Here is a 25028-nt window from a genome sequence, read left to right on the forward strand (position 1 = left end):
CTGGAAGACCTCGCAATTCCGGCGCAGACGGGCCGCGCCATTTTCCCTTCTAGCGCCCGGCGCCCCAGGCTGCTCAACCAGATAAGAGGCGCTCTGCTCCCGGAACCTGAGCAAGGAAGCCGGGCCCCCAGCGCGGACTTCTCGCCCCAAAGGCAGCTAGGCTGCGGCTCACAGAGGACGCGCTTCCCGGGAGCCTAAAGCTGCTTTGTCCGGGACGCTAAGCCGGAAGCCGTGCCGCCCGCTTCCGTGCGCCAGCCGGAAGTGCCTGGCACCCGAGGCAAAGGGGCTTCCTGTGGGTCATGCACGCGGTTCGGCATGGCGGCCCCCTTAGCCGGGAAGAAGATCGTGTTTGTCACGGGGAACGCCAAGAAGCTGGAGGAGGTGCCGGGAGGGCGCGGGAGGCCGACCAGTAGGCGGCTGGGGGGTAGCGTGTGGCAGGGCCCGCTGAGGATAGGGCGGAGAGAAGCGGTCTCCAGGTGGAGGGGGCACGGAGAGGCGGAGCCGGGCGTGTGGAACGGGCTGGGCCTCGTGGAGTGAAACAGCCTTGTGTGCGGAGTGGGGCGGCCGGTGGTTGGCCTTGATAGAATGATGGCGTTGACAGATCCGGGCTTGTGAGCTCGGGGTTGCGGGAGCCAAAGGAGTGCCGGGTCCATAGTACCTGTCCCAGTGGTCACCTATTAAGCTAGACCCCAAACCGTGCCTCTTGACACCCCTCTGGAGCTGATCCAGGCCGCCCTGCGGACCCAGGAGTGCCAGACAACGCGTGGGGCAGGCATCCAAACTGAGCCGTCCACGCCCCACCACGGTTCAGAAATGTGGTCCTCAGCCTCTCCAAGCCTGTTTCCTTCTCTGTGAAATGGGGATGATTTGAGAGGTCTGTTTGACAAACCAGTTGGGTGGAGGAGTGAGAGAGGCAATGGATCCAGAGTTCCTGCCTCTGGGAATTTGTGGCTAGCTGTGAGGATTCTGCGGGTGGACGGATAGCCTTTGGCAGCAAGTAATAGGGACACCAGAAGTTTATATAAACCACCAGGTGACTTTTCCTAGTAATACAATGTTACAATGTGATGTCTCACAAGACTTGAGCCACTCAAGGGCCTATCTAGTCCTTGTAGTTCTCTCTGGATGCTCATCCCTTTCCTGCTGGTGTTTTTCTGCTTCCTTCCCTCCTGCTGGAGGGGGCAGTGAGGCTTCTGCCATACATTAGCTCTGGTTAGCTTTGCTTTGGTCAAGGGTTTGCCCCTGCTCAGTCAGCCATGGCCAAGGAGGTGAGTCATGGTGCAAAATCGGTGACATCCGCTAGATACGTCTGAGGCAGACGAGTGGGATGCAGTCATTAGGGGCCCCTTCATTTGTCTGCAGTATAGAGAATGATAGCACTTCTGTACCAGTACAGGGTGTCCTACTCAGGAGCCAGAGCCCTGTGCTAATGAAAAGTTTGGGATCTTGAGGCCAGACCAAACAGACAAGTAGTGACACGCTGAACAGAGCACCATCACAAAGGAAATTCTGTTGTACAATTCTCAAAATATAAATATTTGTAGGGGCGCCTGGGTGGCGCGGTTGGTTAAGTGTCTAACTTTTGAGCTTGGCTCAGGTCATGATCTCACAGTTGGTGAGTTTGAGCCCTGCATCAGGCTGTGTGCTGATGGCATGGAACCTGCTTGGGATTCTGTCTCTCCCTCTCTCTGCCGCTCCCCAGCTTGTGCGCTCTCTCTCTCAAAACAAATAAATAAACTTAAAAAAAAAGGAAAGAAAGTTCAAAATATAAATGTTTGTGATCTAGTTAACATATACTTTATTAACGCATGAAAGGATTCAATCTAGCAGTGTGTAATTACCATACTTTTATTTTATTCATTTATTACTTTTTTAATGTTTATTTATTTTTGAGATAGAGAGTGGCAGAGCACGAACGGGGTGGTGGGGGGGTAGAGAGAAGGAGACACAGAATCCAAAGCAGGCTCCAGGCTCTGAGCTGTCAGCACAGAGCCCAACTCGGGGCTCAAACTCACTTAATCGTGAGATCATGACCTGCACTGAAGTTGGAGGCTTAACCGATAGAGCCACCCAGGCGCCCCTGTTACCATAATTTTAAAAGAGTATTGTAAATGTTGTGAAATTCTGCTATAGCTAAAATGGAACATGACAACATGTGTGATTTTATTTTTTATTTTTAGAGAGAGAGTGAGCAGGAGAGAGGGCAGAGGGAGAGAATCCTAAGCAGGCTTCGCACTTACTATGGAGCCTGATGCAGGGCTCAATCCCACAACCCTGGGATCATGACCTGAGCTGAAATGGATGCTCAACCCCACATGTGTGATTTTAATAGATTTAAAGGTCACAGGAACTGCTGATGCTGTTTTGGTTTTCTATATTCACAATTGGAAAAGATGCTAAATTTCAGCTAGGGAGTAGTGAAAATAAAAAGGTATTTTTTCCCATCCAGGTTTACAGGCTTCTTGAATTCTGGGTAACCCCTGATTGAGAACTGGAATAGGAGGCTAGGTAGAGTTGCAGGGAGCAGGGAGAAGGGGAGAGGGTATTCCGGGTAGCTGGTTAACATGAACAGAGAGACCTGAAGTAGGAGGGGTAGGAGGCTGAGCAGATGGGGAAGCTGACCTGCTGGAGTGGGGCCCTGAAGTCTGGAGTGAGGCTCATGGGCCTAATTTGGTAAGCCTGAGGGGACTGGCCCGAGAATTACCTGAAGAGAAAAGTGGACGACAGCTTGTGTAGTATGGGGAAATTGTTAACAAATGGTGATAAATGTTCTTTCATTTTGGAACAGGTCATTCAGATTCTGGGAGATAAGTTTCCATGCACTTTGGTGGCACAGAAAATTGACCGTATGTCTCTGTTTTGTTTTATTTTTGAAAACTCGTTCCATTTCTCTGTCTCCCTGTGACCTGACTCTCTGTGTGTCTGTTTCTCCAATAAGTGCCAGAGTACCAGGGAGAGCCTGATGAGATTTCCATACAGAAGTGTCAGGAGGCAGCTCGCCAGGTGCTTGTTCCTCACGTGTCCCATACTTGTTCCTCTTGTCCTGGGGGCTCCTGGGGGCTGTGCCTGCTGGGCTCAGGCAGAGAATAATAGGGTGGGCACAGTTGGTCAAAACTTCAAGGACCTGCCCAGGCCAGCTAGAGTGGGGCCAATTAATGTTTCTTTCTTCTCAACATTGACTGCATAGTATCTCCCAGACCACCACGCACACACACGCACACACACACACTTCTCTCTCTGATTTTCAGATACATACATTCCAATCCCTACATTGTCCCCACACATATCTATCTACCGCTGCACTCACACATCTCTGTGGAATTGAGAAAGAGCACTTTATGAAGAGCCTGAGTGTGAATCTCAGCTTTCAGCTCTCCTGTTGCTGTGCCTGGAATAAGCTTTGCAACCTGCCAAGTTTTTGGTGTTCCTATCTCTAAAGTGAAGATAAGAGATTACCCAAGGGCTGTTTCCTGTAGCTGTTTCCTGCTGCTACAGATCACAACTAGCTGTGTGTCTGGCCCCAGCCAGGGTGGCCTAGGAATTCAGGCTAGGGACAGGGCCCACTCCTGGTCACAGGTCTCAGGGCTCCATTTCCATGTGCTGCAGGTGCAGGGGCCCGTACTGGTGGAGGACACCTGTCTGTGCTTCAACGCCCTTGGGGGCCTCCCTGGCCCCTACATGTGAGTGCTCCCCTTGCAGGCGCCTGGCCACAAAACCACCTGAACTTTGAAATGATTGGTTACCTAATACTGTGGGTCATTCACTGTCTTGGTGTCAGCACCAATATTTCACATTGTCCCGAGAAGGGATTAGGGATGGGGGAGAGACATGCCTTTCTTTCTTTTGTAAAGTGTGAGAATGTGATTGTGTAAGTGGAGATGGGCAAGAGGAACCCACCCGCTGGAGAGGTACATTCGTGGCAGATCGATTTCAGGAAAAAGGAAATAAGGAAGTTGAGATCTGAAAATGGATTTCCTTAAAACTATCCAGCGCCCCGGACACCCTCAGACGGTCCTTGTGTATCTCTAGGATACAAATACCCCGATTTGAATACCCTTGGCCGGGGTTGGAGGACATACGCACAGAAGTGCTTTTGCTGGGTTTTGGATCTGTATATGTTGAACTTTTGGATCGCCAGTATGTCTGCCAGGGCAGCTGCACCTTACGTATATTGCACCATTCCCTCACCAGCGCTTATTAGGGCTTCAGTGTTTTGCAGTGTGGGGGATGTGAAGTGTTAACCACATTTGGTTTTAGTTTGCATTTTTCTAATTACCAGTGAGGTTGAAGTCTTCATAGGTTTATTGATCTGTGCATTGCCTGTATGCCTCCATCCTTTTTCCTATTACTTCTCTTCATTTTGAATGATGGCATTTTCTGTCCTGTCATATGGCCGTCCCAGGGCTCTACTCCCTGGGGAGTGCAGCCCAGAGAAGATGGTAGGAAGCTCCAGCTGCTCCTGTTGTCTGATTCACCTTCGTTTCTCTTGCAGAAAGTGGTTTCTGGAGAAGTTAAAGCCTGAAGGTATTAATCTCCTTTATTATCTCTTCTTTTATCTATTGGGAATTGAGAATCTGGAGGTGGTCCAGTGGAGGAATCCCAACTAGTAATCAGGAATCTCAGGTTCTAGCCCCCACCATGGAGCCTGTGTTCATCTGTTTCACTATCTGTAAGGAGCAGCTGCCACTCTCCCTACACACCCAGCTCCAGGGAGCTCCGAGAAGATGGGAGTGGGAGTGGGGGTGCTGTGAGTTTTGGAGACAAAGGTGCTGCAGTTTATTCTGGCTGAGAGAGCTGGCCCTATTGACTGCTGGCCTGTCCTTGCCTTAGCGAGGGCCTGGGCTGGGGGCTGGGGGACTGGCCGCCCCTTGCATACCCTGTCACGTTGTGGGCCAAGATGTCCCCTCCTTAGGTGCTTTAAAAACACTTTATATTATGGAGCATTTCAAACATATACAGTAGTAGAATAGAATAATGAGCTCCATGTGCCCGTCACCCAATTTCCAGGGTTATAAGCACGGAACCTATCTGACGACATGTATAAGCTCTCCAAATTTGGTGGCTCCCCCATCCAGGGACTCAGGGATGGGGAGTAAGGCTGGGAGCTGAGCTGCACAGCCATCACTGTATTCCCCCCCCCTCCCCCCCACCAGGTCTCCACCAGCTCCTGGCTGGGTTTGAGGACAAGTCAGCCTATGCGCTCTGCACGTTTGCACTCAGCACCGGGGACCCCAGCGAGCCAGTGCGCCTGTTCAGGGGCCGGACCTCGGTGCGTACGAATAATAGTTCCCCCATGTGCCGCCAGAGGGTGCTGTGGCTTGAGCCGATGGCCCAGGGTCTAATGCAGGAGGGTGGTGGGAAGGGCCCTCCTGGCCAGTTAGTTCCCAGAGCTTTGCCCAGGCATGCCCCTGGGCATGACAACCAGAAGTGCTGTCAATCCCCAAATCTATTTGACCTCTGAGACTGTTGTTTCTGGGATACACACAGTGGCTCATGGCTGTTGAGGCCTGGTATACCTAGAGCTCTGCACTGTGTGCCCTTCCAGGAAGCAGATATGGAACTGAAGGTGACAACTCCCAGAGCTACATGGACAACCCCAGTTGCTTCCAGCTCAAGTCTTTTTATCCAACTGCTGAGGCTATAGCTTCCCTTGAGCATCTCACAGCCTTTCCAACTTTTCATGTTCCTGTGCAATCTTCTTCCCCTAGCTCGTTCCTTCCTTGGCTGCCCTCGAACACACCCATGCCTGCCTAGCACACCCTTGCGTTCAGAAACACACCCCTGTGCTTCTCACAGGATCCAGACCACCTTCTGGGCTGGCCTGCTCCCCTGACAGTGCGGCTGTTCCATCCTTGTGTCGGGAGGATGCATTCTGGCACATCACTCCTCTGCCAGTCCCTTCTCATGATAAAATCCAGAGTCTCCTGTGGCCCGCAGAGCCATACCCCAGAGGCTCCTCTGGGGGTTGCCCACAGACATCTCATCATGCCCTGCTGGTTACATATTTTTTTTTTTTTAATTTTAGAGAGAGTGTGTGCAGGGGAGAAGGGGCAGAGGGAGAGAGAGAATGTGTGCCCTGTTGTACAACAGATCTCTAGAACTTTTTCATCCTGCAAAATTGAAACTATACCCATTGAGCAAAAACTCCCCTTTTCCCCTCCCCACTAAACCCTGGCAACTGGTATTCCGCTTTTGTTTCTAAGAGTTTGGCAACTTCAGGCCCCTCCTATAAGTGGAATCCTACGTACAGTATTTGTCTTTTTTGTGGCTGGCTTATTTCTTAGTATAATGTCGTCATGGATCATTTGTGTTGTAGCATGTGACAGAATTCCTCCTTTTTATTGAGGCTGAATAATATCCATTGTATGTATATTCACATTTGTTTTGTCCATTTATCCATCAATGGGCGTTTCAATTGCCTCCACATTCGGCTATTGTGAATAATGCTGCTCTGAACATGGGTGTGCAGATACCTCTTGAGATCTTGTGTTCAGTTCTTTTGGCTGAACAGAGCCAGGATTGCTGGATCATAATTGCTGGGAAAAATTAGTCGTAGTTGTCTGCTACTTTCACAGAAATGTTCTCTAGAAAATCAGAAGTATGAATGACTGCAGGCCCTGCTGATGGGGCTTGCTCCCTGGGGTCCCCGTTCCCTATTTCCTGTTGTCTCCGCAGCTCTGGCTGCTTCACGCACTTTGTTGCTGGCCAGCCTCTGCTTTCGCTGAGGTGGCTTTGTTTCTTCTGGTTTTGGTCTCACTCGAGCTTTGTAAACCCAGTCACGTTGTCTTTTCTGCAACGCCCGTGCCAAGCCCTTCCCCATCTTGGGTCCTGACACCGGCTGTGTCTACCACCTGGAGTGTTCTTGCCCAGCACTGTATGTGGCTAAAGTGTCTCCTCATGGAGTTCCTCATCTAGGTTACTCCATGCTGTTGTTCTTGAGCCCAGCTTCCTGTCTGTTCCCTCAAAGGCACTTTGCATTTGGTAATCGTTAATCTTTTGACTGGTGGAAAGCCTGTTTTGCGTAAGAGACCCATTCTATGAGGGCAAGGCTGGGCCTGCTATTACCCCAGTGCTGAGAACACTGCCTGCCCCACCGTTCGTGGTGTGGGTGAGGTTCAGAGTGGTCAGCTGTGGGCCTTGGTCACATAGCTCCCCACTAGCGGTAGCAGAATTTGCCTTTGGTCTGAACAGTTTGGCAGTTATGGCTACTGGTGCATCCTCATCCTCTACCGCTTCCGTTGTATTTTTTTTTTTTTAAGTTTATTTACTTTGAGAGAGAGAGAGAAAGGCCAAGAGAGCAAGTAGAGGAGGAGGAGAGGGAGAGGGAGGATCTGAAGCTGTAAGCACAGAGCCTTACGCAAGGCTCAAACTCCTGAACTGTGAAATCACAACTCCAGCAGAAACCTAGATGGATGCTTCACTGACTGAGCCACGCAGGCACCCCTTCCCTTGTATTTTTAAGATTATTATTATTGTTATTATTTTTAAGTTTTTAAATTTATTTTGAGAGAGACAGAGCACGAGCAGGGAAGGGGCAGAAAGAGAGGGAGAGAATCTCCAACAGGCTTCACGCTTTCAGTGTAGAGCCCAGTGCGGGGCTCGAGTTCACAAACCGTGAGATTGTGATCTGAGCCGAAATCAAGAATCCGAAATCAAGAGCTTAACTGACTGAGCCACCCAGGAGCCCCTTATTATTTTTTAACTTTTATGGCAACATGACAGCTCATGATGCTGAGTTAAATTGTTCTTTGTTAACATTATTCTGTTGGAATTTGCCTATTACAGCCAGTATTTACTGAACTCATTTGTGTACTGGACACTGTGCTAAGTGATTTCTGTTTCTTCATTTAATTATTAGGGCCTCCTTTGTATTTTGAGAAATGCAGCAATTTATTTCACTTAGCATAATAAAAATGAGCGCCTGGGTGGCTCAGTTGGTCAAGCATCCAATTCCTGATTTCAGCTCAGGTCATGATTTCACTATTGTGAGATCGAGCCCCACGTCAAGGGACAGTGCAGAGCCTGCTTGGGATTCTCTCTCTCCCTCTCTCTACCTCTCCCCTGCTCGTGCTCTCTCTCTCTCTCTCTCTCCCACTAAAAATAAAACATTTGTTTAAAAAAATTGAGTAGCAGGCAGAGGGCTTCTTTGCATAGTTTGGCACCTTATAACTTCTATTAAGAGAAAATGTTTTCTGTCAGTTTTTCCAAGTTGACTTTCTTCTTTATTGAGGTCACAGTTTGTGAAAGCTAGGGAGGGCAGGTGGCCCCAGGGGTATCAGTGTATCTGTGGGCTCAAGTTTGTCATTCTTCCGTGTGTCTGTGTGTGTGTCTGTGTGTGTGTGTGTGTGTGTGTGAGAGAGAGAGAGAGAGAGAAGGGAGAGCTGCCCCACTGCATATTATTTGTGTATTCAGCAAACATTTGCAGGTACCATGGACCCCTTGAAACCGTATCTTTTGAGTAAATGGGGCTTAACCAAACTGAACTCACACTGGCTACTACCCTTCTCCTAGTGCATCTCCTCTATGGCCCGTGACATACCTGTCCTTCCCTTTCGTCTGGCAGGGCCGGATTGTGGTGCCCCGAGGCTGCCGGGACTTCGGCTGGGATCCTTGTTTTCAGCCTGATGGATACGAGCAGACGTAAGGAGCTCCATTTTCTCCCAGGGATGTGGGGTCAGGATAGCCACAGTCTGGGTTGGGTCAGCGCCCCGCCTCAGTGCAGGCACGCAGGCACGGGCGGGGCCAGGCCACGGGCTGCCGTTCCAGCTGAAGGCAGCTCCGCTGGGGTGGACTCAAGGAATCCGAGTGGGCCAGTCTCCAGCGTAGGGGCAGCCGGGCGGAGCTGGGAGTCCTGGGCGCCCGGGCTCCAGCTCGCCATGGAGCAGCTGCCGGACTGCAGTGCTTTCCCCTTTCCGCCCTGACAGTTCTGTGGGATGATTCGACTTCCCTATCTGGTTTGGAAAAGCATTAATATTTATAGCCTCTGGTGGGCACCGCATGAAACCCCCACGGTGCCAAGCGTTCTCAGTGTGTCACGGGAACCCACCCCCTTTATTTACACTGGACATGTTGGCCATTATTGGAGTCAAGTGTTCCAGGCTAGAGGGGCCCTTAGGGATTGTGACCTGGGGCCTCACAATAGCCAAACAGGGCTGAGGACAACATGAAGCCCCACCGTCCCAAGAATGCAAGGGACAGAAATGCTCTATGTCCGCTCTGTTCAATCCAACACGTGGTTAGGGTGACTGAGGTACTGAAATTATTTTTACTCCATTGTGGTAGATTTCAATTCAAATGGCCGCTTGTGGCTGGTGGCCACATAGCGGACAGCACAGCTCTAAAGTACCCAAGTGGGGTGTGGATTCTCACCTCACTAGAGTCCTGATGTGGAGGAGTGGCCACTGGCCGGCTGTCCCGTGCCACCCCCGCAGTACATGAGAGGAGACTGTCGTATTTGCTCTGTCAGGCCCCACTGCTTCCTGTCAACAGATGACAAAGCTGATCAAATATGCAGCTTATCCCCCAGTCCCTGGCTTCCCTTAATGACTTTTGGACAGTAGAGCAAATCTAACATCTTTCTGCACTCATTAATATGGGTTTCCAGCTACAGGGGAATTTAAAACTCTCTCCAGTTTTTTAAAAAATTAACCCTGGCTGTCAGGAGCTGGTGGCCCCGCCACCCTTTCCTGGTGACTCCTTGAGCTTGGGGCTCCGAGGCAGGTGAGGGATGCACACCCCCTGAATCCGGGCTCCTCTGAACTGCTGCTGTTGCCCCTTAGGTACGCAGAGATGCCCAAAGCTGAGAAGAACACCATCTCCCATCGCTTCCGGGCCCTGCTTGAGCTGCAGAAATACTTTGGCAGCCTGAGTCCTCCGGTAGCCGGTGACAGTCGCCCTGGCGGGGGATCTGGGGAAAGCTAGCCCGAAACCTCCCCCATCAGGCACCCCTCCAAGTACTTCCTTCAGGGTTCCCACTTGCTAGGGGTGTTGAGACCACCTCACCAGCCCTGCTTGGAGGAGCAGCTGGCTCTGCTTGGAGAAACTTTGGGCAGGGACACCATTTTCTTGCCCTCAGGGATTCAGTGGTCCCTCCTGCAGCCCCTGGCTTAGGATCCTAAAAGGACCTTGGATGGTATCCTGGCCACATCAGGATGGAGGTTTCGGGAAGAACCACACAAATAGCCCTAGATGTGTAAAAAATGCAACAAGAGTACTGGAGGACACTTGTCTGCAAAATAAACGATACGTCCATTTTGAAACCTGCCCTGGGCAGTTGTCTGTCTCCCGAGTCCCTTTTGGCAGGAGCAGGAAACCTCTCAGGTTGGGGGTGATGGTGGGACAAGGGCGGCAGCTGAGGGTGCTGGAGTAGCGCTTCTTTCCTTTCGTTCTTGAAGTCTCTGATCACAAGCTGATCTTTTCTTGGCCAGATCCACACCGCCCACCCACCCATTGTGGGATGCCACCACCCAGCTGGCCTCCATGGTGTTTGCTGGGTTGGGGGCAGGCAATGCAGAATGTTGAGTGCTTTTGCAGTATTTCACTATGGCGTTAGAGCAGCCGAAGTGTTGGTTTATGATTATAATGCCAAGTTCATTTGTATGGCAGGGGAACAGGGTGGAAGCTTGATCCCAGTGGGATGACATGACATGGTTCAGCCTGGGGCCTCCAAGCTTTTCGGGAAGCTTGTCTCAGCTGCCCCAGGTCCTCGCTGTGACCCAGTGAAGCCATTTTCTGGATGGGACTTTAAGGGGCCTGGGGTGGCTCCCTTTCCTTCCCTGCAGGTTTCTCTGATAAGGAGGAGGTGCCCACCTTGAGGATATTCAGAAAAGCCTGTTGTGTGCAATGGGGGAGGGGAGAACATAATGCTGGGAGTCCCTCCCGGGCTTATTTCTGTGCTCACAGGCAGCTCTGGAGAATGTCACTTCCAGTCACTGTTCCTCAGTCCTGGCAGCATGACCCAGGGCCTGAGTTTAACTGTTGTTTCCTCCCTGAAACTGCATCATTGTGTGTGGGTGAGGACAGAACAGCATTCCTTTGCTCCCCACTTGCCTGTGAGGCTCAGCTGGCTTATCTCCCCAGGAAGTGCCAGGGCCAGACCCAGCCTTGCCTAGTTGTCTCCTTGGTAGTGAGTGACGTCTGACTGGGCTCAGGCATGGGGTACTGGGGACCTGTCTGCTCCTGGCCTGGTGATTCTGGATAAGGCCCTACCTGCAGGGGACACCTAGGCCCCTGGGGAGGGGGCCCCAAAAGATCATGAGCCACATGGATGGAGTGGGGACCTGGGGCTTAGGGCAGGGCAGCCCTCTGTGCTTGCTACTCAACTCTTAAAGTGATGTCCTGGGTCCACAGGACACTGTCCCCCTTTGTTAACCTTGAGCTACCCATCCCCGCACACAGCGCCGTGAGTGTTCGGACCCACGCCACCTGCCCAGGAGCAGTCGTGCAGTTGGAAGACGGGTCTTGATTGTGCCGGTCCCCATTCCTCCAGTCAGCGAGCCAGGGGATACACCTCTCCTGCTCTGCCGTCCATCCAGCCAGGGCAGGGTCATTGTTGCCAGTTATAAGTGGAAGATACCATCTCACCGTCGGGTTGCATTTCTCAGGTACCCAAGGGCATTCTCGCCGCCTGTTACCGTTTGGGTGCCCCCCACCGCAGGTTTTCCTCTTTTCTATTGGGGTTGGGAGTCATGGTCTTTTTTTGTTGGTTTGCAGAAATTCTTAGCATACCTAGTTATTAGAGGTAGCAGATGTCTCCCTTGGTCTGTGGTGTATTTGTCAAGCCAAAGTCCTGTAAGGTGTGTGATGGGGTCCGTGAGCCAGGTGCTCTACCACTGCCGGTGCCCCCGATATGGCCAGAGTCTCAGATCCGTCCGCCACGGACTCTGGCCAACCACCAAATGACCAAACCAGAAACACGGCACCTTCTCCCCTCCGGCAAACCAATCCCTGCATCCTGCCATTTGGATTCTTCCCACTTCAGTTCATCCCCACTCTCAGGGCCCTGGTGCAAAGTGCAGCCCCTGCCCCCCCCCCCCATACCCCTACCCCCCAACGTATAAAATCTGTACCCACTCAGCAGAGGGGACACGTTGCAACTGCAGCTCTGACCTACGTGCGCCTGTTTTTCAATCTGTTGGGCTGCTCTGCAGCTGCCTCTGGGAACCCAGGCTCATGGCCATCAGCCCTGCTCTCTCCACCAGCCATGGCCCTTCACTGGCCCCGAGGGCCCTCCTCAGGGCCCTCGCACATGCTGTTCCCAGAATACTTCCCCTGCAGTTTCCTGGCAACACAGCAGCACCGAGGCCTGGATCTTTCCGCATTTCCCTGTTGGACCAGCATCCACTGTGTGGGGTCGGAGGGGACAGTCCACAGACGGCGCTTCACAAACACCGGTCCTTTTCATTCCACCTCCCCTTCACATTCTTTTATTCTCAGGTGGCCTTCTGAGGCCGGGGCAGGGTGGGACAACAGAGATGGAAGCGTAGAAACGGGAGCTTTATTCTCTAATGTGCACACAGCAAATTCCTTATACAATCAAGGAAATGGTTTCTCTTTCAGACATCTGACTCTTTTATCAAAAGAAAATCCGGCTTTAGTTCCACTCTGGGCAGAAGTTGTCCTGAGCAGTGTTACTGACCCAAGCGAAAGGCTAATGGGGACAGGGATGGGCATACGCCACGGAACCCCCCCCCCCCACCTTGATGCCCATATGTCCTAGGCCTGTTGGGACAGCTGGGAGGGAGTGCAGCACACAGGAACACCCCAAAAGACACCCGTACCTCTCCCCACATGGCTACAGTCAGCCTGGGAAGAGCCAAAGGGACAGGTGAATGGGACACGGCCAGGGCCTCAGTGTTCAGCATCCATGACGTCCAGGTACTTGGCTTCAATGATTCGGGGCAGCAGGTTGTAGCTGCGGGGACAGCGAACAGACCGCAAGATGAGCACTGGGTCAGAGAGGAGAAGGCGGAGGCCACTCCCCGCAACCCCCCCACGGGGCCAGGCTGGGCCCCTCTGGCCCACCGCCCACCCTAACCCATTGTCTCCCACCCAGTGGGGTCTCTGCTGCCTCTGCCCGCCGTCCCGTACCGGATGGGGATCATGACGATCATGATGAGGGGGAAGATCATCTTCATGTAGGGCAGGTTGCTCATGCCAAAGGCACAGAGCAGCAGCAGCTGCATGACCTGCAGGCCCGTGAAGTAGTGGATCTTCCGCTGGGGCACCCTCCGGATGTAGTGGGTGGGCGGGTACGAGGTCTGCGGGGCGGCAGGGGCCAGGTGTGGGCCGGTCTGGAACTGGACCTCCCTCCCCCACCCCTCATTCTCCAGGCCGGACACTCACCTGGTCCTTGAGCAGCAGGGCCACGCGCTCAAAGAGCTGGTTGCCGTCAATGGAGGTGAGCGCGATGTAGAGGAAGAGGCCGTAGAGCACCGGCTTGGGGATCCACTGCAGGGGGAAGGGCAGCAGCAGGAGGGAGAAGCCCACCAGGATGCTGGCACCCAGCGTAGTCAGCCGTGTCTCCTTCACATTCACGATCCTGTGCGGTCCCAGAGCGCCAGATCACCTCCGGCCCTGGTGTGCGGGGCATGCGCCCCCCCACCCCCGCCTCAGGTCACACGTGGGGCCCTGGGCTCTTTCACTTCCGGGGCCCTAGTCTCCTGAGCCGTATCCCTTCCTAGGTCACAGGTGGCCCAGGGTTACCCCCACCTCAGGGTCCACATGACTTGCCTCCGGCCTCCAGGGACCACTCTCACACTCACGTCTCGTAAATGTGCCCGTTCTCCACACGCTCCTCCACCATGGCCAATGCCCGCACGTGCAGTGGGGAGTGGGGGTAGGCGGCATGGATCCAGGGCAGCCCAAACAGAGACAGCCCACTGTTGATGATGGCGATGAGCAGGAGGTCCCAGTGGTAGGCGGTGCCCTTCACCAGCCTGCAGTGGACAGGGGCACGTGTGGCGGGACACCCGTGGCCCCTCGGAGGGCCGGGCATGCACTCGCCCCTCCCCACCCAGCCCCGCAAACCTGTTCTCTGGGGCATTAGCCAAGGCAGCCACCAGGTTCTGCTCAATGAAGAAGAGCAAGGAGAGCAGGAAGCCCAGGCCCATGGCACTGGTGACGGCGCCCAGGGACAGGGAGTGCATCTCGGCTACCTCAAACAGGCTCTTGCTGGGGTTGTAGCGGAACTGGCTCACTGCAGCAGGGTACAGGCCCCTGCTCAAGCCTGCAGCCCCCAGGAGCAAGCCCACCCCACCTCGGCCCCTGCCTGAGCCCAACTCACTTTTAATTTCCCGGAAGCCGTAGGAGCAGATGAGGGAGAAGGTGAGCACCGAGATGGGCAAGGCACAGTCTGACAGGATCTCCCTCATGTAGGGGTGCAGGTAGGGGCTGGGGATGCAGGCGGGTGTATGAGCGCGGCCTGGGGGCCGGTGCCTCCTTCCCCTCACCCCGAGGCCCCCCTCACCTCTTCTTGAACTGGTAGAGGGTGTAGCTCAGCCACAGCGTGCCCAGCATGATCAGGAGGCTCAGTACAGCAGTCTCCCGGCCCGGGTGCTCAGTACCAGGGCCGCTTACGGAGGTCAACTCCAGGGGGCTCGCCAGGAGGCTGGTGTTGAGGGCGGTGTGGAGGCTGGTGTTGAGGCTGGTGTTGAGGCTGGTGCCGAGGCCCAGCAGGCTTACCATAGAAGTGTTGTCTTCATGGTGGTTCCCAAAGTTGTCAGAGTAGTACTTCTGGAAGACTATACAGGCCAGCAGGCCTCAGCCATCGGGGCTCTGGGAGACTGAGGCCCAGCTTCCTCCTGGATGTAGGGCGGAGGGGGCCCTGAGGGGAGAAAAGGCTTCTGGGGGCAGGGGGGAAGGGAGGGGACTGCCTTTCTCTGTCAGCCAGGACCCCCTTGACCTGCCTGTCCACCCCCCACCCCCATCTCTGACAGTGGCTCATGCATGGCCCGGTGCCTCTGATCCTGCCTGAGGCAGCCCGGTCACCCTCCATTACATGGGGCTGCTGCTCTCTGGTAGTCACAGGTCCCCAGAGCACCCTGGACTGTGGCAGTAGCCTCAGCTTGCAGGCTGCTTGGCTGCCCTGGTCACAGCCCACAGTCCCCCTGCTCAACTGAGCTCCCCCTGCAGCAGGTAGCCACCAGCAGACACTCACTTTTAACCATGCCCTTGACAGCATCCAGCATGAACGTGATGGAAATGAACAGGGCAATGATCTCTTCTGTTGACCTGCCAGGGGGTGATAATGCCTCAGCAAATGGGGGTGAGTCGTCAGGGGGCCACAGGGTAGGCTTCCCTGAGCCTCTGCACAGCCCCCCATCCTCCTGCCATGGAGACCAGGGTCGCATGCTTCTCTCCTGGGGCAGTGATATGGTGGGGGCACCCCATCCACTGCAGAGCTACAGGACCTCAGAGGCCAGCATGGAGGCTGACCAAGCTCCCCGGCCTTCGTCGCCCTCCTGCTTGAGGGTCCCAGCAGCTCGGGGAAGGCTCTGTCACCTCTTGAAGAGACTCATGAGCAGGCTGAGGTTGAAGAGGGAATAAAGCGCGAGAAAGAAACTGTTCCACAGGCCCGTCCACGCGTAGAAGGTGTTGAAGTCCAGATCGTAGTCGTCACAGATGCCAGAAATTACTGCAGGCAGCAGGGCAGGGGTGGGAGGTCAGGGCCAGGCTGGGGCCAGGGACCGTGGGAACCACCTTCCCACCGGAAGGGCCACTGCACCTTGGATGTAGAGGGCCAGGGGCGCAGTGGTCAGCAGTACCACCAGCGGCTGCCCAGAGAAGAGTGCGTACAAGAGGCCTCCAATGCTCTGCCCTGCTATGGTTTTCTGCACATCTGAGAAGTGGGGGAAGGGGAGGTCAGGCAGGTGCCGTAGTGCTCGGCCCCCCGCCACACCCTCACTGGCCTCTAGCCCCTCACCGATGGCCCCGTTGGTGTTCTCATCGTTGAGGGACCCAAAAGCGATGGTAGGCAGGAGGCAGGCAAAGTAGAGGAACAGGGTGGTGGTGATGTATTTGCCCACAGCCTTATTCTTGCCGATAATGCCTGGGAATGGGACAGGACAGAAAGTGTGTTGGGGATGCAAGACAGGCACATGTGTCGTCCTGGGACCTAAGCCGTAGGCTGAGCTCTCGCGGGGACGACAGGGCCACCTACCGTCAGTGAAGTCCAGGGGATACACAGGGAATCTGCGGGCAATGTCCTCCCGGATGCCCTTCCCCATAGGGAGAAAGTCCTTGTGCTTCGGAGGCTGGGCAAGAGGACAGATGTCCGTCAGCCCTGAGGCCCATGGCCCATGCCACAGGCCACTCGCCCACACCCTCCTCTCCCCTGTACCTGTGGGGATTTGTGTATGCTGATGGAGTTCATGTAACCCTTTGTCCCGATGGATGAACGCTGCCTCTCCATGGTGAGCAGCTGTCTCTGATGCACCAGAGCCTCCTTGAATTCTTCCTCCGTGCGGGTGTTCAGGAGCTTCTGGCGGAAGGTGATGTCCAAGAACATGGTGGCGAATGTGCGCCCCACCTCAGCTGCAGTCTTGGTGCTTTTCTGGGGGCAGAGGACAGGAGAATCACATCTGCAGCTCGAGAGTGGGGGGCACCCTGCCCTGCCCATCACTGACAGTCCGAAGCATGTGGCAAGTGCCCCCCACTGTGAGCTGGCAGCAAGTTTTGTCCCCCAAAGGTCAAGTGTTAGTGGACTCTACCATGATTCCCACCAGGTCAGCAGATCACTAGAACCACAGGCAGTCTCAGAACTTCCTTAAAAAACTCATGAGTGGGGCGCCTGGGCGGCTCGGTCGGTTAAGCGTCCGACTTCGGCTCAGGTCATGATCTTGCGGTTTGTGAGTTCGAGCCCCGCGTCGGTTTCTGTGCTGACAGCTCAAAGCCTGGAGCCTGCTTCAGATTCTGTCTCTCTCTCTCTCTGCCTCTCCCCTGCTCACGCTCATCTCTCTCTGTCTCAAAAATAAATAAAACATTGGGGCGCCTGGGTGGCGCAGTCGGTTAAGCGTCCGACTTCAGCCAGGTCACGATCTCGCGGTCCGTGAGTTCGAGCCCCGTGTCGGGCTCTGGGCTGATGGCTCAGAGCCTGGAGCCTGTTTCTGATTCTGTGTCTCCCTCTCTCTCTGCCCCTCCCCCGTTTATGCTCTGTCTCTCTCTGTCCCAAAAATAAATAAACATTGAAAAAAAATTAAAAAAAAAAAACTTAAAAAAATAAATAAATAAATAAAACATTAAAAAAAAAATTCCTATACGGGGCGCCTGGGTGGCTCAGTCGGTTAAGTGTCCGACTTCGGCTCAGGTCATGATCTCGTGGTTTGTGAGTTCAAGCCCCGCATCGGTTTCTGTGCTGACAGCTCAAAGCCTGGAGCCTGCTTCGGATTCTGTGTCTCCCCCTCTCTACCTTTCCCCCACTCATGCTCTGTCTCTCTCTCCTTCAAAAATAAATAAAAACATTAAAAAAAAAATCACGAGTTATGGGGCGCCTGGGCGGCTCGGTCGGTTAAGCGTCCGACTTTGGCTCAGGGCATGATCTCACGGCTTGTGAGTTCGAGCCCCGCGTCGGGCTCTGTGCTGACAGCTCAGAGCCTGGAGCCTGCTTCGGACTCTGTGTCTCCCTCTCTCTCTCTCTACCTCTCCCCTGCTCATGCTCTGTCTCAAAAATAAATAAACATTAAAAAAATTAAAAACAAAAACCTCGGGGCGCCTGGGTGGCGCAGTCGGTTAAGCGTCCGACTTCAGCCAGGTCACGATCTCACGGTCTGTGAGTTCGAGCCCCGCGTCGGGCTCTGGGCTGATGGCTCAGAGCCTGGAGCCTGTTTCCAATTCTGTGTCTCCCTCTCTCTCTGCCCCTCGCCCGTTCATGCTCTGTCTCTCTCTGTCCCAAAAATAAATAAACGTTGAAAAAAAAAAATTAAAAATAAATAAATAAATAAATAAATAAACAAACCTCATGAGTTCTTATAAACTGAGGTAGTGGTATTGTCCCAAGGAACATAAATCTGTATAATCGTGGATGATGAAATCACAGCGATGGAGAAGAACGTTCACCCAGCTCCGTTTCACTAGTGGTATTCGTACAGTCTGCAGGTATCTATGTACGTACGTATGTATGTAGGCTCGATGCCCAGCGCAGAGCCCAATGTGTGGCTTGAACTCCCAACCTTGAGATCGACACCTGAGCTGACATCAAGAGTTGGACACTTAACCAACTGAGCCACCCAGGTGCCTCTGGTTTATTTGATTTTCAGAGGGGGCTCCAGGCCTGTCAAGCCTTCCCCTTTCCTGACTAAAGTCAACTTTGTCCATGAACTTAGGGTCCAGCCTCTACCATGGCAACCTGTCCCCTGAGAGCAGTATCTGCCGCTTCAGGCTGCCCCAAAGCAGTAGTCCCAGGGCCGACCAGCCCACACTCTGCTCCCGTTAGCTTTAGAACAGTCTCGTTCTCCCGAGGAGGAGCCAGGCATCGGGCTGGTTGGCCTGTCATGAGGCACCAGTCTAGCCGCTCAGCCCTGGGGATACTGTCTCTTCCACTGCTCTGGCCACCTGGCCAGCTGTGGCCCTCTCTGACCCATGAGCTGCCCACTTCCCTAAATTCTCTTTCCCTCTCACCAGCAGAGTAGCATTCGGGGAGGCTCACAGCACGTCTGTGAAATTGCTGGGGGGCACCCACTTTTCCTACAGAAAGCCTACAGAGGAGGGCCATGCCAAGCTTGAGTCTGTACCAGAGGCAAGGGCAGAATCACCAAGAAGCTAGTGGAAGTTGAAGCATGAAGGCCCTTCTCAGTCCTGGGCAGCAGCCTTAGCCATTTTCTATTTATGATTTGGAAATCTTTTTCCTTGAGGGACTCCTGGGTGGCTCAGTTAAGCGTCTGACTCTTGATTTCAGCTCGGGTCATGATGTTGAGATTACTGAAATCGAGCCCCACGTTGGGCTCCATGCTGACAGCGTGGAGCCTGCTTGGGATTCTCTCTCTCTTCACCCCTCCCCTGTGCTCGCTCTCTCTCTCTCTCTCAAAATAAATAAATAAACATTAAAAAAAATCATTTTCCTTGAAAAAAGACTCCTCAAACTATATCAGCCTCAGCTCCCACAAAAGCAAGGTGCCCCTGACCAGGGGGTGTGTATGGCCCAGGCAGAAGCAGGGATCCTTGGCCAGCAAATCACAAAAGCGACCAACTCAAAGAAGGACTGGGGTGGGGGGAGGCCAATGACAAGCTCCCGTATTTGAGGGATATGAATTTTAACAAGTATCTCTTTTCAGTCAAGAAGGAAATACAACTTCCCGGGCAACGTCTGGGGGAAATTAGGGCTTGACGAGGACCCAGCAAGGACGCTTCAGAGAAACTCAGTAGGGCGGATGTGACGGACAGTGTGAGCATGAGCCCCGGACTGTGGGGTTCTCCGGCACATGAAAGAGATGCCTCCAAGAAGAGGGCCAGGTAACCTGGAGCCTTCCTTCCCAGGAGCCACCGCGAGACCCCCTACTCACCATCTTGGGCGGGGCCAGCACCAGGATGACGAATCGCACCTCACACGAGTTCTCCCCCCAGTTCTGTGGGCGAACCAGCCGGCTGATGCACACGTGCCGCTTCTGCAGGGCCTTGGAGGTACAGCTGCCGGGGTGGGGAGGGCACGCAGCACACAGTTGGTTGTCACCTTGGGAGCCGGGCTCCCGGAACCCCTAACTCTGACCCCCCCAGTGACCTCTCTTAGGGAGAGAAAGAGACCAAACGGGACAGAGTGCCCACACCCTCTGCCCTCAGACCCGGGGGGGTCAGGCTGAGCCGCAGGGAGGCCGGCTGTGGTGTCCTGGCAACTCACATGATGCAGATCCAGGACTGCTGGTACTGCACCCCTGTGGCCGTGGCAGTGACCCCTTGGATGGTGTCTGACAGCAGGTGGGCTGAGGCCGGAGTGAAAGGGGTAAGAGGGTCTGCCAGCCCGCCTCCCTGACCGCCCCTGCCCAGTCGGGCAGCTGGGCCTCACCTTTACCCTCCATGGGAGCCCCGGCATCCGTGAAGAGCATGGCCATGAACAGGCGCAAATTGCAGTCGGGCTCGGTGTTGTGGGGGTCGTGGGCTAAGCGGGACAGCATGGCCCGCAGCACATCATCCAGCGAGGTAGCCGTCTCGTTCAGGATGATGCTGGCCCGTGCCAGGAAGCCGTCGAGGTCCCGGTGTGCACGTACCTCTTCCTCAAAGTTCTTTAACTTCAGGTACTGTGGGGACCCCCACGCACAGAACCACGGAGGCCCGTGAGTGCGATCCGCCGTCGCCCCCTGGGCCCTCTCCTCTGTGCTGGTCCCCTGGCTGCCCCTGCCCACCGAGACCAACATCCCTTCCAAGAGGGACAGCCCGGCATGGCGGGCCCCCGCAGCCAGGCCGAGGGCCGGTGTGAGACCCCTGTTGAGTGTGACGGGGAGCAGCCACCTCCCCCCGCCCCACCCCCCCCTTCGATCAGTGGCCCAGGACCAAGTGTCCCCTGTCCTGCAGACGGGCCACTCACCTTGCGGGAGGTGTGTAGGAGCCCGCAGCCGCCCGGCGACTCACTCTCGGCTAGAGGAAAGCGGGAGGGCTCAGGGGGCCGCCCCGCTGCCTCGGGACTCTTGGCGGAGCGCGGCCGTGTCTGCCCGGTCCCCAGTGCCCTGCCCTCCCCCAGCCTGGCCCTGCTACGACCCCCATACCAGCCTGGGCGGGCTGCACCTCCAGGTTGACGTTGACAAAAAAACGGATGCTCTCGCCAGACACAATGGAGGAGGTGACCGTGTCGAAGGCCTCATCCCCCAGGTTCTCCTCACGGGTTTCCGAGGCATCGTCCATGTCACACTTGAGGTAGCCTAGAGGCCCAACCACCACCGAGAGAGACCCCCCCAGAGAGGACCCGGCCGTCAGTGCTACACACACCAGAGGGAGGGACTCCGGGCCCGAGGAGCAGGGGCCCCTAGGCTGTCCCACTTGGTGCACTCTCCGTGAACGCTGAGGGAGGCCTCCTGTAGGCCCGGGAGGCAGACTATCTAGTCCCCGCCCAGCCCCAATCAAAGTATGGCAGCCAGCTGGCGGCCCGACCCAACTGCTTTCTCCAACATTCTTCAGCTGCGGGGAACCAGGGCCCTGCACTGCTCTGACCCACATGCATCCTTCAGCTAGAGAAAAGTATGGTCATTTCGCAAACTCTGGGCCAGGCACCTGGTGCAATGATGCAGGCAAGACTGGCCCCTGCCCTCCCAGAACCCCCAGATTACAGGACCTCGACCTGTCTGGCTCTCTAGGGGGGACCCAAGGGAAGCCGGAACTGCTGCGGCAGCCAGCCCCCTCCCCACCTTACTGGCACAGGGTTTTAGGGCGCTTCTTTCGGGGGGGGCATGTGGGTCGAAGCATCAAGGCTGAGAGACCCGGTCCAGACACCAGACAAGGCCCAGGAAGCAGGGGAGCCAGAGATACAGTCAGGGACTGACAGAGAAGGGGACCCCCCCCCAGGAGAGACCCAATGGAGGGCAACAGGGGTGTCGTGGCACCTTGGGACTCCCAGTGCAGAGCCTGGTCTTAGTGTCTACAACTGCTCACAGCCCACACCCGCTTCCTGGTGACACGCGAGTGTTCCACTCTTGCTCCTCAAGACCTCTGGGATGACAGTTGGGGCCAGCTCTGCTACCCCTGCCCTGACCCCTGGTCCCTCAGGCCCGGTCCTACCCCCCACTTCTGATCTCACTCCTGAGGCCAGTTGGCCAACGCCCCAGGCATGCCGGCGCCTGTCCTACGAGCAGAGGGCTCCCCTCCCCCGAGGGCCTTCTTCAAGGCTCAGAGGAAGCCTCCTCTTTTGGCAAGTCCTCCTAGGTCCCTGCCAGCACCCCTTCCTGACTGCCCTGTTCCCCTGTGGTTCAACATGTGCGAGTGCTCCAGAAAAGGGGCTCTTGTAGCCCAGACCCCACCAATGCCTGACAAACACCTGTGCTGGGACGGGGAAGGGTCAGCAGCACGCCTACACCTGCCAGGCAGTGACTCACCCTGACTCACTTCCACTCTAGCCCGTCGGTTTCCTCTGCACATCCCAGGCCCCGTTCCCCCCAGTGTCCTGTGCTCAGCCTGGGCCCTTTTGGGCAGGAGGTGCTAGGCCTTCCCTAGGAGGGCCCCCTAGCTCTAGGTCTACACTGTACTCAGAGCCCAGAGTCGAAAAATGTCCTTCCCTCCTTTGTTATGGAGTTATGGAGGGTCCCTGCCTGAGGGGCCAGGGGTCAGGGCACGGGTAGCAGAGCTGGCCCCAACGTCCATGAAAACCTCCTTCCTCCCCAGTCCCGGACCTGTTTTGCTTAGACTACCTGGCGCCCCAGCCCTAACCTGCCCTAATCTCCCTTCTGGCACCCCCATCAGCACCCATTATTTCTGGGCACTGCACCATCATGCTGTCCCCTTCTCCCCTACTCTGGGTTCTGCCTAGGACCTGCCCAGCTGATACTACCCAGTCCCTGAGACACTCCTAGGAGGCCATGTCCCCACCTATAAGCTGAGCCACACACCTAACCTGCCTACCAACAGCCTGGCACATGCAATCACCATGCCCTGGGGACCCTGGGTAAGAGTATATCATCACTCCACCCTATCCAAGCACTGTCCCACTGAACAACCCTCTGATGGCCAGGCCAGCCCCCCAGGTCTAGGCACAGGAGAGCCCAGAGACGTGGAGAGCGGGAGAGCTGGTCTGAAGGAAGCAGCAAAGCTGAAGCCCAGAAAGGTTAGATTACATTTCGTTAGAGGGACAATGGCAGCCCTTGCCTCACAGGGCTGGGCGGGGACTGAGGGATGTGGGCAGATACAACATGGCCTGACCAGAGCATTCCAACAGTGAACCAAGGGCGCTCATCACAGCCCAAGAGGGGGAACCGCCTGCCTTCCCAGATCCAGGAGACCACCAGAGAGCCTGTCAGTGTCCGAGGCAGTGTTAGCTGCCCCCTCCACCTTATCACGATCTCCCGGAGGAGAGGATCTAAAAGCATCCAGCACCAACAGAGGGCCACAGATGGGTGATCAATGCCATGGGTGCCCCAGTGGAGGAACTAGGTCTCTTGTGACTTTTGACCAAGGAGCTCTCTTAGACCCCCCCCCCCCCCACACACACACACAGATGTACTCACCTACTACATCCTCAACGAATCCATTCTGGGACATTTCGGAAGAGGACTCTGCAAGGGAAACCCAAGAATTGTTACCAGCTACACGAACGAGCCCTGGACAGTGTCCCGTGTCCAACTGCTCCCCTCCCCACACCAACTCTGCTGACTCCTTACCCCTTCCCAGGTACCCAACCCAAGCCAACCTGGGGACAAAAAGTGTAGGGGGTAGTACTAGGCAGGAGCCCCTTAAGAGGAAGCCAAGCCTGTTATTCTTCAGCCAATCTGCTAGGGTCTGCCCAGGTGGGAAAGGGGAAATGTTCTCAGCATGTTTCCTCTAGGAGTTTAACAGTACCCTCGCAGGATTCGCTGCTTTTGCTACTCAGCACAGGCCGCCGGGACTGTTGGGAGGGGGCCCGTCCCTCCACCCTCCTTGCAGTAGCCGGCCTCCCTGGCCTCCCGCTTGCGCTGTTTCGCGGCCAAGCCCAGCACCTGGGCGGGGGCCTTCCTGGCGGCACATCGCGGCGCCTCCTACTCTTTCTTCGCACCCAGGGGCCATCAACACCCATCACACGTGCAGTCGCCCCCAACCGCACACGCCTGGGGTCACCGGGGGGCGACATGGCAACGGCCTCCTCCCCTCTGTGCCCCCCACGGCCCGGCCCTCCTGGGAGGCGGAGCCGTTGGTCCTCCAAGGAGAAGGCGCGGGGCGGGGGGTTGCGCGGGGGAAGGGGGCTCTGTGCGCGCTCACCGCACAGGGCCCCGGATGGTCCCGGCTGTTTGTGCCGCTCTGTGCGAGGAAGGAAGCGACAGGAGGGGCCGCGTGCATGAGAGGAAAGCGCTTCCAGACTCGGAGACCCTGGGGGCCGGGGGGGGGGGGGGGGGGGAGCAGGATGCGGACGGACGCGCGGGACGGGAGCCGGGTCTGCATCCAGAAGGGAGGGGCGGGGGCAGTAAAGCTAGCATCCGAGGCCGCAGGGATGGCCAGAGGACGAGGGTGACGAGGGTTTGGAAGGGTGGGGGTGGTGCACACCTTACTCCCATACCGGGAGCCCCAAGTGCAGGTAAATAGTCCTATAAGCCCCAGGCTGGCCCTCAGGTATCAGAGCCGCGACGTAAAGAGTGCTGTGGTCTCACAGGGGACAGTCGGAGGCCCCGGGATCCCCCAGAATGGGCAGGCTTCTCCGCAGCGCCGGGGGCGAGAAGGTGTCCCTGGCAGAACGTAACCAGAGGTGGCAGCGTGCCCGCTGGGAAGAGGCCGGCGCTCGGGGTGCTAGGGACTCCACAGTTCCGTCCCAACCGCTTCCACGCCCCCACCCCTCCACTGGTTCAAAGACTAAGAATTTCAAGCCTGCAATAGAGCATTAAATCAAGCGCGCAGTGTCCACGAGGCCCCCTGGGCCTCCCTCCACCACCCGCGTAATCCCCCGGGCTCGGGCTCGGGCTCCCACTCCCCCTCGGGCCGAACTCACACCTGACCCCCCAGGGCTGGGGCGCCTCCACGACCCCCTCGCCCACCGTGGCCCGGGGCCTGTGCAAGCCGGCAGCATCCGCGTTCTCCCCGGTGCTCCGACGGCTCCGCGTCCCTTCCTAGCAGCCCTTCGCGGCGGAGACCGAACGGCCCTCCCGCCGCGCCCCTGCCGCGCCCGCCGGCTCCGCCGGCTCCGGCACCCACCGCAAGGCTGGAGATGGAACAGGCGCCGGGTGGCCGCGGCCATGGCCCGGCGATAGGCCGCCGGACGGCTGCACACACGCGCGCACGCCCGGACTCCTCACCCGGGATCTCCGGGACCCCGAATTTGGCATTTCGGGCGGGCCAGCGGCGGGAGCCGGCGACACACCCCCGCGCCGCGTCTGGGTCCTAATGCCGCTCCACGCCCCGCCCTGGTGCCGCCCTGGGCGGGGTCCCGTCCGCCG

At 56.1% G+C, this 25028-nt stretch overlaps 2 protein-coding genes across 12 annotated transcripts; one reads left to right on the forward strand and one right to left on the reverse strand.

Annotated features, from left to right (window-relative positions):
* ITPA (inosine triphosphatase) lies at nt 1-10263 on the forward strand. 3 transcript variants are annotated; one of them, XM_043602781.1, is made up of 8 exons: nt 1-381; nt 2789-2846; nt 2939-3003; nt 3607-3680; nt 4493-4524; nt 5154-5269; nt 8564-8640; nt 9780-10263. In XM_043602781.1, the coding sequence occupies exons 1-8, from the start codon at nt 316-318 to the stop codon at nt 9919-9921; spliced, it is 630 nt and encodes a 209-aa protein (XP_043458716.1). In that variant the 5' UTR covers nt 1-315; the 3' UTR covers nt 9922-10263. The 3 variants fall into 3 exon arrangements, with proteins under 3 accessions (XP_043458716.1, XP_043458717.1, XP_043458718.1); XM_043602782.1 differs by lacking the exon at nt 2789-2846 and having other exon boundaries at nt 11-381; XM_043602783.1 differs by lacking the exons at nt 1-381; nt 2939-3003 and adding an exon at nt 2245-2673.
* Nucleotides 10264-12474: 2211 nt separating this feature from the next.
* Nucleotides 12475-24969, reverse strand: SLC4A11 (solute carrier family 4 member 11). 9 transcript variants are annotated; one of them, XM_043602758.1, is made up of 20 exons: nt 24787-24969; nt 23136-23183; nt 20691-20843; nt 20513-20562; nt 19994-20225; nt 19829-19910; nt 19497-19620; nt 16340-16552; nt 16160-16253; nt 15923-16048; nt 15725-15838; nt 15502-15634; nt 15158-15231; nt 14468-14741; nt 14285-14391; nt 14029-14197; nt 13764-13937; nt 13345-13540; nt 13090-13259; nt 12475-12913 (listed from the first exon to the last, which is right to left on the reverse strand). In XM_043602758.1, exons 1-20 carry the CDS (start codon nt 24827-24829, stop codon nt 12850-12852), a joined length of 2640 nt encoding a protein of 879 aa, XP_043458693.1. In that variant the 5' UTR covers nt 24830-24969; the 3' UTR covers nt 12475-12849. The 9 variants fall into 9 exon arrangements, with proteins under 9 accessions (XP_043458693.1, XP_043458694.1, XP_043458699.1 ...); XM_043602759.1 differs by lacking the exon at nt 24787-24969 and adding an exon at nt 24145-24540; XM_043602764.1 differs by lacking the exon at nt 24787-24969 and adding an exon at nt 23467-23964.
* Nucleotides 24970-25028: the final 59 nt, after the last annotated feature.

This window comes from Prionailurus bengalensis, chromosome A3 (genome assembly GCF_016509475.1).
Source record: "Prionailurus bengalensis isolate Pbe53 chromosome A3, Fcat_Pben_1.1_paternal_pri, whole genome shotgun sequence".
Lineage (NCBI taxonomy): Eukaryota > Metazoa > Chordata > Mammalia > Carnivora > Felidae > Prionailurus > Prionailurus bengalensis.